Source organism: Musca vetustissima, unplaced genomic scaffold, assembly GCF_032173495.1.
Source record: "Musca vetustissima isolate MV318-11 ecotype Yass unplaced genomic scaffold, APGP_CSIRO_Mvet_v1 utg6459, whole genome shotgun sequence".
In the NCBI taxonomy this organism is placed as follows: domain Eukaryota; kingdom Metazoa; phylum Arthropoda; class Insecta; order Diptera; family Muscidae; genus Musca; species Musca vetustissima.
The window spans coordinates 15,456-27,089 of record NW_026874306.1 but is presented as its reverse complement, the minus strand read 5'-3'; the positions used below and the strand labels follow the sequence as shown (position 1 = coordinate 27,089).

General features: G+C 37.0%; 1 protein-coding gene across 1 annotated transcript; it reads left to right on the top strand.

Annotated features, from left to right (window-relative positions):
* Positions 1-6,349: 6,349 nt before the first annotated feature.
* LOC133332455 (organic cation transporter-like protein) lies at positions 6,350-8,104 on the top strand. Its single transcript, XM_061540860.1, has one exon. The coding sequence runs from the start codon at positions 6,350-6,352 to the stop codon at positions 8,102-8,104; it is 1,755 nt and encodes a 584-aa protein (XP_061396844.1).
* Positions 8,105-11,634: the final 3,530 nt, after the last annotated feature.

Sequence of the window (11,634 nt, the reverse complement as noted above, 5' to 3'; positions counted from 1 at the left end):
CGTTGGTCAGCTAAGTACTTCGCTTTGTTACAAGAGACATTTGGGTATGAAAGGTTTTTTGTATAGAAGCAATAGCTTCTGGGGAGAATATCCCAACAAAAGACTAAGGGAACTGATGAGGATCAGTGGCGTGATCCGAAACTATAGTCTTCCCTGCCTTACCCCTCGGCAAACAATGCCATACATTCCCCACTAAAAAATTGTTGTTTTTTATAAAAACAACAAACTGGGATTCAGTCTGACTATTTTGGGGTTTCCATTATACATCTTGCTTTTTCGTGAAAATATACATATATATTTGTACATCCACGCAAACCTCGCTATGTTGTCGTTTTTTCTTAACATTTCAATATTACAAAATAATTTTTTGTATGCCATCAAAGTTCGTAAATTATATTAATTGTTTTTGATTGAACTGTATCTTCAAATTGGGATTTATTGAAATGAAATTGCGCTATGCCGGTGGCTGCTGTCGTTGATGATGGTGGCTAGTCACTTGTTGGCGATGGTGCTTCTTCAATTAGAATCAATTAGTCCATAAAAAATATTTTAAAATAAAAGAAAAATAGTCCGCTTGGAAACAACCGGCAGCTTATTAGAAGCGTCTGTAGCGTGCGTATGAATGTGCGTTAAATTTTCATCATTTATAAGACAAATTATTTAAAAGTTTTCTAACTTTTTCATTAGATTTTTATTAGAGATGTGGGCAATTAAATAGTCTTTTTATGATTAACCATAATATTCATAGTTGTCATGATCGATTGTAGGCTTTTTGATTGGGGATCAATTTGTAAGTATGAACGATGATAATAGAATAGAAAAAAATATGCATATGAATAATGAATGAATAATGATTTCAAAATCATAAATTTGATCAAATGGGTCCAAATATTTGTTTTTGCAAAATAGTCAGGCTTAATCCCAGTTTGTTGTTTTTATAAAAAACAACTATTTATTAGTGGGGAATGTATGGCATTGTCCGCCGAGGGGTAAGGCAGGGAAGACTATAGTTTCGGATCTCGCCACTGATCCTCATCAGTTCCCTTAGTTTTTTGTTGGGATATTCTCCCCAGAAGCTATTAATAACTTCTTTACAAAAAACCTTTCAAACCTTTCTTACGTTACCAGCGATACGACCCCAATGAGAAGTTCGTTTCGTTGGCGCCTGACTTCGTGGTCAACAAGGCATTTACAGACAACTACAATACATTTCCCACTGCTATGTGTCGTCACTTTGTGACGAATGCACATAACGTTGTTGTTGGTATTGCTAGTTAAGGCAATAAACCAAACAGTATGACCGTGCCTCGTCTACAACTTCAGTAGTGTTGGCGGGTTATTTGGGATACCATTTGTATTTTGTTTTTGCAAAATAGTCAGGCTTAATCCCAGTTTGTTGTTTTTGTTGACGTGGCACGGTCATACTGTTTGGTTTATTGCCTTAACTAGCAATACCAACAACAACGTTATGTGCATTCGTCACAAAGTGACGACACATAGCAGTGGGAAATGTATTGTAGTTGTCTGTAAATGCCTTGTTGACCACGAAGTCAGGCGCCAACGAAACGAACTTCTCATTGGGGTCGTATCGCTGGTAACGTAAGAACTTCGAATTGTCACAAGAGACATTTGGGTTTGAAAGGTTTTTTGTAAAGAAGCTATTAATAGCTTCTGGGGAGAATATCCCAACAAAAAACTAAGGGAACTGATGAGGATCAGTGGCGAGATCCGAAACTATAGTCTTCCCTGCCTTACCCCTCGGCGGACAATGCCATACATTCCCCACTAATAAATAGTTGTTTTTTATAAAAACAACAAACTGGGATTAAGCCTGACTATTTTGCAAAAACAAAATACAAATCGTATCCCAAATAACCCGCCAACATTACTGAGGTCCAGATATTTTCTAAAAAATCGTGAAAAGAAATGATACGGTTCATAATATTAGAAGACGCTAAAATTTATCCAATTCAATTGGAAATATACTACATTGCGGCAAGAAGCGGATATTTTCTGACTCGGTCGAGCGATGGAATGTACAGCAAATTAAGTGTCCCAAAGCTGCCAATCCTGAAACATACTCAAAAGAAATAACATCCATGGATGGGTGGTTAAAAAAACATTTGAAGTGCAAATAACTAGAAAAACAGACTGGCATTTGCAGAAGAATACCAAAGTAGAGATATGCCATTTTGGAAACCAGTTTGATTTGCTGATAAAAGCAAATTTTACCTTTTTCAATCTGATGGACGCTCATATGTATGGAGGAGACTAAATGATGAGCTCAGAGAATATAATTTACGGACGACTGTTAAGCATGTGATTATAGTATGTGTTTGCATGTAAGCTGATGGACCTGGAAATCTTTGTATTATTGGGGATATCTTTGTGTATATATGGGTCAAAAATTTATTTGTATATTCTTTAAAATAATTTAGGAAATTCACGTCGAAAAGTGGGTATTGGCGATAATTTCTTCTCTTATCAAGACAACGATGTAATACTCAAAGCCTTGAAAGTGAAAATGTGGATCATATACAACTGCCGCCATGTGTTGGTAACACCATCACAATCATCCGGTTGGAACCCAATCGAGCATATGTAGGGTCATCTGGGAGAGCAGTTAAAAATATAAATGTCATAAAGAAGGAGTGGGCTTAAATTGAACCTTCGCTCTGTCTAAACCTGGTGAAGTCGATGCCTCGAAGAATAAATGGCTTCCTACGAAGTATTAGAGTTTAAAAAGGATATAAACAGCATTTTTGCCTAGGAGTAAAACTCCAAAACTGACCAGCCAAGATGAGGTCAGAATATCAATCAATCGTTTAAAGAATAATAAAGCAGCAGGTGCCGATGGGTTACCAGCTGAACTATTCAAGACTGATGGTCAGATGCTGGTCAGCTGATGACCAATGATAGGAACCTCAGCATTCTGTGTCCCGTGCATAAAAAAGGATACAAGACGATACTATAGAGGAATAAGTCTCCTTCCCATTGCATATAAAGTGCTACCCAGCGTGCTATGTGAACGACTGAAGCTAATTCTCAATAATATTATTGGACCATACCGATGCGCCTTTAGTCCTGGCTAATCCTAAAAAGATTGACGTTTTTCGACACATTCCACATATTCGTCGACTATAAAGCCACATTCGAGAGCCCTATTCGTTCAGAGGTGTTAAGAGAAATGTGTGCGTTCGGTATTCCTGCAAAATTAATACGGCTATGCAGGATAACATTAACTGGCATAAGGCCAGCAGTTAAAGTCGGAAAGGATCTATCGGAGCTCTTTAATAACAAACGAGGATTTATACAAGGTGACAGTTTATCGTATGATCTTTTTAACATCCTACTGGAATATACCATACGAGAGGCAACCAAACAACACATGTTATTCGCCTACTCCGATGACATCGATATAATGGATCGAACATTGCGAGCGGTAACAGCGGTAAAAAATGAAAAGGAGTCTGCCAAAGTGGGTCTGGCAGTAAATGGCGAGAAGACCAAGCTTATGGTATCAACGCACAAGACGTCCAGTAGTCGGACCAACTGTGGAACTTGAAAACTACAGCTTCGAGGTAGTCAAAGATTTTATATACCCTGACATCAGTTTTGAAATTCGAAGAAGGCAGTAAGCAGTTTAGGAACAAGCCCTCCTCCCGTCAGACCAAACTCACATCCTACAAGACGCTACGTTAGCTAGGTCATGCTGTGAGAATTTATGATGATGCTCCAGCAGCACAAAGCCAGCTAACTCTCCTTTTCGAAGTTGATGAAGTTGTATTGGATTTATTTAATACAGAGGCATTTGCAAGATTAGATATTTATTTATCATTTGAAATATTTATTTGTACCCAAAATGAAGTACAAGAAGTTGAAAATCGTATAATTTAAAATAAATTGGGGTGTAGGAAGATATTTTTGTTTATCACTATTTATCAAATAAATTATGACAATGCACTTGAATAAAAAGACCTGAGTGTAAACATGACAGCTTATTAAAATGGCGCCCGCAAACGTTGCGTTTAGACATAATAGATTAAAGCGATTTATTTGACATCGTATTTAAAAAATCATAACAAGGCTTAAAATTTAAACAAAAAGTTTGTTGTACCGAAAATCTACATTTGAAAGTTTAAAGTCACATTTTTAACAGGTAGCAAAATTTCTACTTTATGGGAGCTAAGATAATAAGATGCCTTTGTTTATATTTTATTTATTTGTTTAATTTTTATTTTTAAATTTAATCGTCCTCAAATGTTAAGTTGCACCTAAAATCTACATTTGAAAGTTTAAAGTCATAACACAGATAATAAGATTTTGTTTATATATTTTATTTGTTTTTCCACATGTTTTTATTTATTAATTATTATATAAACAAAATTGAGTCATGGTTCATCCACCTCAATTTATGACTCATTGTTTTCTTCTTTTATTTTCTCCATTCCAGTAGCATCACATGTGAACAGGACTAATTTACATACACTGTAAGTCATACAACCGTATTTATGCTGTTTACTGTGCATGAATGAGAGTGCATGTATGCATGCATGAATGTGTGTGTGCGTATGTTTCCTTTTTCTATTCCAACAAAAACATATCCGTTATGTTAGATGACGACTTCCTTTTTTCGGTTCTGTAAACAGCTGCTTGTCCAATGTGTAAGTTGTCTAACAGTGAAAGGGAGAATGAGTGAGAGAGTAACACAGAGCAGAGAGAGTGGGTGGTATTTTAATCAAACGGTTTTATTTGTTTACTCTCTCTCATAATGTTATGTCCCCCCACTTTCTCTGTAGGGAATAATGGTTTTCATTTACTGCAAAATTACTGTCTCTTCCTCACTCGGTGCGTGTTCGTCTCTAAACAGAAATAAGCCGGCAATTGTTTCAATTGTCATCGTGGATGAAAGTATTATAGCTGATATATTTTCTTCTTTTTTACCACATTATTGTTAATTAAATTATTACCACAAATAAAAAAGCTAAGCTAAACATTATCTCATTCATTGTGAACAACCCATAAAACGAAAAACAACAACAATAAAAAAAACATGCCAAAGAAATGGCTCCCATAGCAGCTGATAGCAGCAAACATTGTGCCGTTTGTTCTTGTTCCAATATAAGAACCAAGCAGAACAAACTCTGGCAAGATACGTAGCAGCAGTACGTGCAATACAGACGATAAATACGACGACTAACTGACTGAGCGACAACGACGACGGCTGATACATTTGATATTTACAAAACAATTTTAAAAAATTCTTAAAATATGAACACAGAATTCAGTTGCCTACGATACGTCAGCCAAAGCGAGAGCAAAATTGGGAGAGTAGAAAGAAATAATTTCTGGTAGCAAGTGATCCGGGTCGTTTGATATTAAAAAAAACAATAAATAAATAAAATATTTTTAGCTTTGTTAAAAAAAAATTCCAAACGCAAGAAAACAATAAACAAAGAAATGGCAAAATTTTGGTGTTTAGCTAAATCTAGCTAACCATTGATAAAGCACGTGAATGTGAATGAAAAAAATAACAACAACAATAATAACGACAATGACCATTTTTTAAATTTAAATCATCAAATCATTAAAAAAAAATACAAACAAACACAAATCGGAATGATGGAATGAACTCTGAACATCATAAGTTATCGCCAAGCCAAAAGGTCTAACAAAATGCTGATATTGGCTTCTATATAGTGAATGAAAATAAAAAAACACGTACAAACGCACTCACACACACACCGCTACAACGTCACATAGCCTACTTAATACAAGGGAGACATTATTTTAGACCACAGATAACTCGGAGGAGCGTAGCGGGCATTGTGCAAAATTGTCAAGTTACTAGTAAAACAGACTTAAACCAAAAAACAATAACAACAAAACCAACAACAACTGTTAATTTGTAAACACCACACATACAACGATTACTTACACCCCATGCCGAGCAGGAGGAGGGTGTTGAGTTTTGGGAAGAGAGCAGAGAAAACACAAACCAACAAAAAACACCACCATATTGCAGCGTCAAGCTGAGAGCTGCTCTTTTCAGTGTTTCCACACACATCATAACTCTCAAAGAGAGGAGGCGTGCTGTGGTTTGCCTGATGCTGTCATATTTTCGCTGTTAACGAGAAGAGCAGAGCTCAGCAAAATTTAACAGAAACTGGGGAGTCAGAAGAAGAGAGGCAAGACAGGCCACAGACACCCCGAAATTGTAAACAGTAGTTGTTTAACTGCCAAAGGTTTCAATTCATTCGTTTGTTCGTTCCAGCAGCTTCGTCTTCGCCATCAGCTGCTGTTAACAACGTTTTAGAAGAAAAGAAAAATTAAAATAAAAATCATCATCATGGGTTACGATGAGGTAATTACACATCAAGGCGATTTTGGCAGATATCAAAAAATCATCTATTTCCTACTTTGCCTAACATCGATAACGTGTGCCTTCCACAAATTAGCCGGTGTTTTCCTATTAGCAAAACCGGATTTCCGTTGTGTGCTCCCATTCGAGAATAGCTCACATGTCGAATACAATGATTTACCAGAGGAATTATGGCCATTGGTGTATCCCAAAGATTTACTGGGTGTGAAATATGAAACATGTTCGTACTACGACATCAACTACACCCCGGAATATCTCAATGGCAGTCAACCCTATGCTGCTAATGGCACCACAACCTGCTCACATTATGTATACGACAAGACGAAATATCTGAACAGTGCTGTTACCGAATGGGACATGGTGTGTACTCGTAATTTTCTGCGTGCAACTAGTGATGCTCTGTTCATGTTGGGTGTTTTGGTGGGCAGTATCGTCTTTGGCCAGCTGTCCGATAAATATGGACGCAAGCCAATATTTTTCGCCTCCCTTGTCATACAGGTGGTGTTTGGTGTCTTGGCTGGTGTGGCACCGGAATATCTAACATACACCACATCACGTTTTATAATAGGTGCCACCACCTCGGGTGTGTTCCTGGTGGCCTATGTCATTGGCATGGAAATGGTGGGTCCCAGTATGCGTCTCTTTGCCGGCATCTTCATTATGATGTTCTTCTCGTTCGGTTTTATGTTGACAGCGGCATTTGTCTATTTCGTCCATGATTGGCGTTGGCTACAAATTGCCCTCACCCTACCCGGATTGCTCTTTATGTGTTACTATTGGATTATACCCGAATCGGCCAGATGGCTGTTGTCAAAAAATCGCAAAGAAGCCGCCATTGCCAACATCCAAAAGGCAGCCCGTTTCAATAAGGTGGACATGTCGGTGGATTTGATCAATCAATTGTTGGATGATAACACCAGCGAAGAAAAGAAACCTGAACCACCAACCAAGGCAGATGATGCAGACGTTCCACCCCAACCAAGTGTTTGGGATCTACTTCGTTATCCGAATTTACGCCGAAAGACATTGCTGATATTTTTCGATTGGTTTGTTAACAGCGGCACCTATTATGGGCTCTCTTGGAACACCAATGATTTGGGTTCAAATGCCCTGTTGAATTTTGTCATCTCTGGAGCTGTGGAAATTCCCGCCTATACTTTCCTACTTTTCACCCTCAACAGATGGGGTCGTCGCACAATTCTTTGTGGTTGTATGTTGGTGGCCGGTATAGGTCTTCTGGCGACCATTGCCATACCCTCCAACATGAATTGGATGTTAATCACCTGTGCCATGATAGGTAAATTGGCCATAACAGCTTCCTATGGCACCATATACATTTTCTCCGCCGAACAATTCCCCACCGTGGTGAGAAATGTGGGCTTAGGAGCTGCCTCTATGGTTGCGCGTATTGGTGGTATTTTGGCGCCATTCTTTAATATGTTGGGGGAGATTTGGAAACCTTTACCTCTTCTAATATTTGGGGCAATGGCCTTTATTGGTGGTCTACTCTCCCTGCTGCTGCCGGAAACCCACAACAAACCAACGCTGGAGACAATAGCCGATGGCGAAGAATTTGGCAAGGCGTCAAAAGCTCAGCAGTATATGCTGGAGGAGGGTAAGGAAATGAAAAATTTCGAAAAGGCCGAAACATTGCCGCTCACCACGGTTGCCTCCATTGCCAAAGAGGCGGAGGCGGCCAAGGCGGATCAAAATAAATATTAGGGAAGGGAGAGAACGGGAATAGAAATATTTTAAATTAATGAAAAAATCCCCATTTAGTTATGTAGTACTTAATGTAGCTGAGCTTTGTTTTTAAAATAAATAATAATTTTTTATTGATATCTATTTTTTAGTGAATTCAAATATTCGAATTACACAGTTGACGCTGTAAATTAGTTCGAAAAAATAGTATTTCAATATTATGTTTAAAATAATTGCATTTAATAAATATGTGCTTTCAATATCTACAAAAATATATTTAAGCAATAAACCAAATATTTTATTAATTTTGTATTTAAAAAAAGGGTTTTTGTTTTTAATTTTTCATGAGGTAAAGTATGGTCGAGGGAGATGTTTTAATAAATATTCGGCCCAGATTTGCATTGGACGAACTTAACTGGCGAGACAGGGACCAGCTGGATATCAGCTGCTTCTCAAGTTTGCTGTCAAAACCCATATTGTGTCAAAATCTTTTATTGTAAATTGGCGTCCATTATAAAAACGTAAACAGAATCCAATTTTTTTGACATTAGACTTGAGAAAAATCAGCTGACTTTCGCCTGTTGGGTGAAATATTAACATCTGAGAGAGTAATAATTTACATCTGTGAGAGTAATCCCTCTCTCTTTATCTCCCGACAGAAGTTACTGCTCATTTTTATTGAAATAAATATCTCATAGCAATAATTACTGAGTAATTTTTCAATAGCAATGGTGAACGAACACACCTAATAATAAACCAATAAAAACTACAAAAAAACTGACAATGATACATTTTCGATATAGTGGTGAAGGGTACAAAGAAAGGAAAAAAACCAATTGTCTGATTGTAAATTTATTATTTTATTGTTGTTGTTTTTGCTTTCTTTCTATTTAACTACTATTTGTATGTGAACACCATGCAATGACATGAAAATAATGGAAGTGAATCTTATCAGTGTTCTTCTTGTTTACATTCTGCAATTAATACAATGTATTTCTCAGAATTGATTTTTAAAACCCCGAATTGGGAAAAATTCCGGATGTGAAGACAAGGTATATTGAAGAATTGATTCCAATTTATATTTTCATTAAATGTGAAGTTAAAAAGTACTAACAAAATGTTTGAGTATTCAAGGCACGAAAAGAAATGACGGGGTTTTAAAATGCAAAAAATGCATTTATATGCATCACTGACAAATTACCTATAGATTACAACAGTGCAACATTCTACGTGAATTCAAAATGCTATTCTAAAAAATCAATATTCAATGAGACGGGATGCCTTAAGGTATTGAATGATATTACGAATAAAAGGATGAACTAGAAAAAAACGTCGTCTGATATGATTCTGGATTCAACCTTTTACAAATTTGTAATCGAAACGATGGATGAAATTCTGAATTGTGTCGTGTCCCACGTTGGGAACAAATTTGTAATCAATGAACTAGGAAAAAAGTACACAATCAAATGCCTGATGCGATTCTCAAAGAAATTTGTAATTGTTATTGTGTTCCATTTCCCCACGTTGGGCGCCAAAAAATTCCTTATAAATTTGTAATCGATGATGGATGCAATTCCTAATTTTTATCGTGTCCCATTTCCCCAATTTAGCGCCAAATATACCCTTTATAAATTTGTAATCGATGAACGATTCTGGATGTAAATTTTTTTATCATATCCCACTTCCCCACATTGGGCGCCAATAAAACCCATTATAAATTTGTAATCAATGAACTAGAAAAAAATTAGATAATCAGATGCCTGATATGATGCGGGATGAAACTTTTAAATGTTATCATATTCCATTCCTTTTATAAATTTGTAATCAATGAACTAGAAAAATACTTAGATAATCAGATGCCTGATATGATTCGGGATGAAATGTTTAAATAAAGGGCCACGATATGCAAATCTGCACTTGGAATGTGCGCAAGTGGAACAGAGAAGTCGCAGTTTTAGCTTTGTCATTAAATCAAATGATTACGCACTGTATTACAGTTGTCATGAAAGGATACATGATTTTTGGTTAACAGGAGAATTTAGATTCATTCCAGTAGATATTACGGCTGCCCTGACCATGACATTTAAATTTTGCTAAGAAATTTTTATGCAAAAATCGGAAGGGAAAATATTTTTTGCTCCACCGTCGGAAAAGGTTGATTGACTTCGCGGCAGAAAAAAACATGGTAGTTAGCAGCACCTGATTCAAGCACCTCGACAGCGGGTAGCAGAAACAGGTGGATAAGTTGAGCGGAGTAGGCTTCTGTTATTTGTTGTGTTTATAGCTTTTCGACGTCGAGTTTCCGTGTTGTATTAGATCGCGCCGAATCGATATTCGGTCGGGCGCAAATAAGAATGATGTAGAAGAACTTCGCTTCTACTGGACTCAATCTGGAGATGAGGTAATCATAAATTCGCAGCCAAATTTATGTCTCGTTTCATGTCAGCTATAATACAGTGCATAGGAGGGGTTTTCCGAGTGTGGGCAACTTATCCGACGCTTCAACCCAATTTTTATAGTTCTTATGTTTGAACTCGCGGCACATATCAGATCACTATTTCAATGGGTGATGTCCAAAATTGAGATGACAGAGGTACCAAGATAAGCCTGGGTTTTGCTACGTTAAAGCCAATCAGGGCCGTTGCTTGGTATATATCATCCCCCCGTCACCCTTCAACAAAACCGAATGTATTATTGAGAATTTACTACCCTTCATCGTTCTACCCTATTACACAATATCGATCTGTACACTTGATATTGTAGGTAAATTGAATGTAAATAAATAATCGCTAATAGAATCCCACACTACAAGATAAACCGCATTTAGCAATCATGTCAACATTATCTCTGGGTTATGAATAGTGAAAAAAGATAAGATAGTACTTCGATCTCAACAACAACCAACGGCAGAACAAAAGGTGACTACAAAACGATTTTCCACACAAAAAAAGATACAAATTTATGTTCAGATAAAAGAAAATATCTCCCTTTAAAAAGTGGTTGTTTTTCAACGCACCAGTCCACCACACGTGTTGTATATTTGTATGTAATCATGCGTGTTTTATATATACATACATTCTAATATATACATATGTACATGTATGCCGGGTTGTGTTGTTGTTTTGGGGGGTTTTTGCATGAAATAAACATAAATACATACTTGTGTATGGGAAACATGGTCGCATGATTTTTCGTTGTGCTCTGTTTGGGGTACTCTCTCTCTCTCTTGTTCTTCCTCCCAACTGTTATATTAACAACAGAGTACCAAGGAATTATTTCCTGCAATAAAGATTGTGGAGAGAGAGAACGTGCGTTAAAGAGAGTGAACTCGCATTGGTAGCTTCAATGGGCCGAATATCAGCCACACGAAATCAGTTGATCGTAAACTCTTTATACATTCGGTAGCTAGTTTTCCCGGTGCGGTGGTCGATGTTCGTTGCTTCGCCTGGCCCAAACAAAAAGTAATTGCAACAACAACAAAAAGAAAAAAACATAGTCAAAACTGATAACAAGTACACTGATATAGTACGACGCTGTGTGGTATAGTTTAG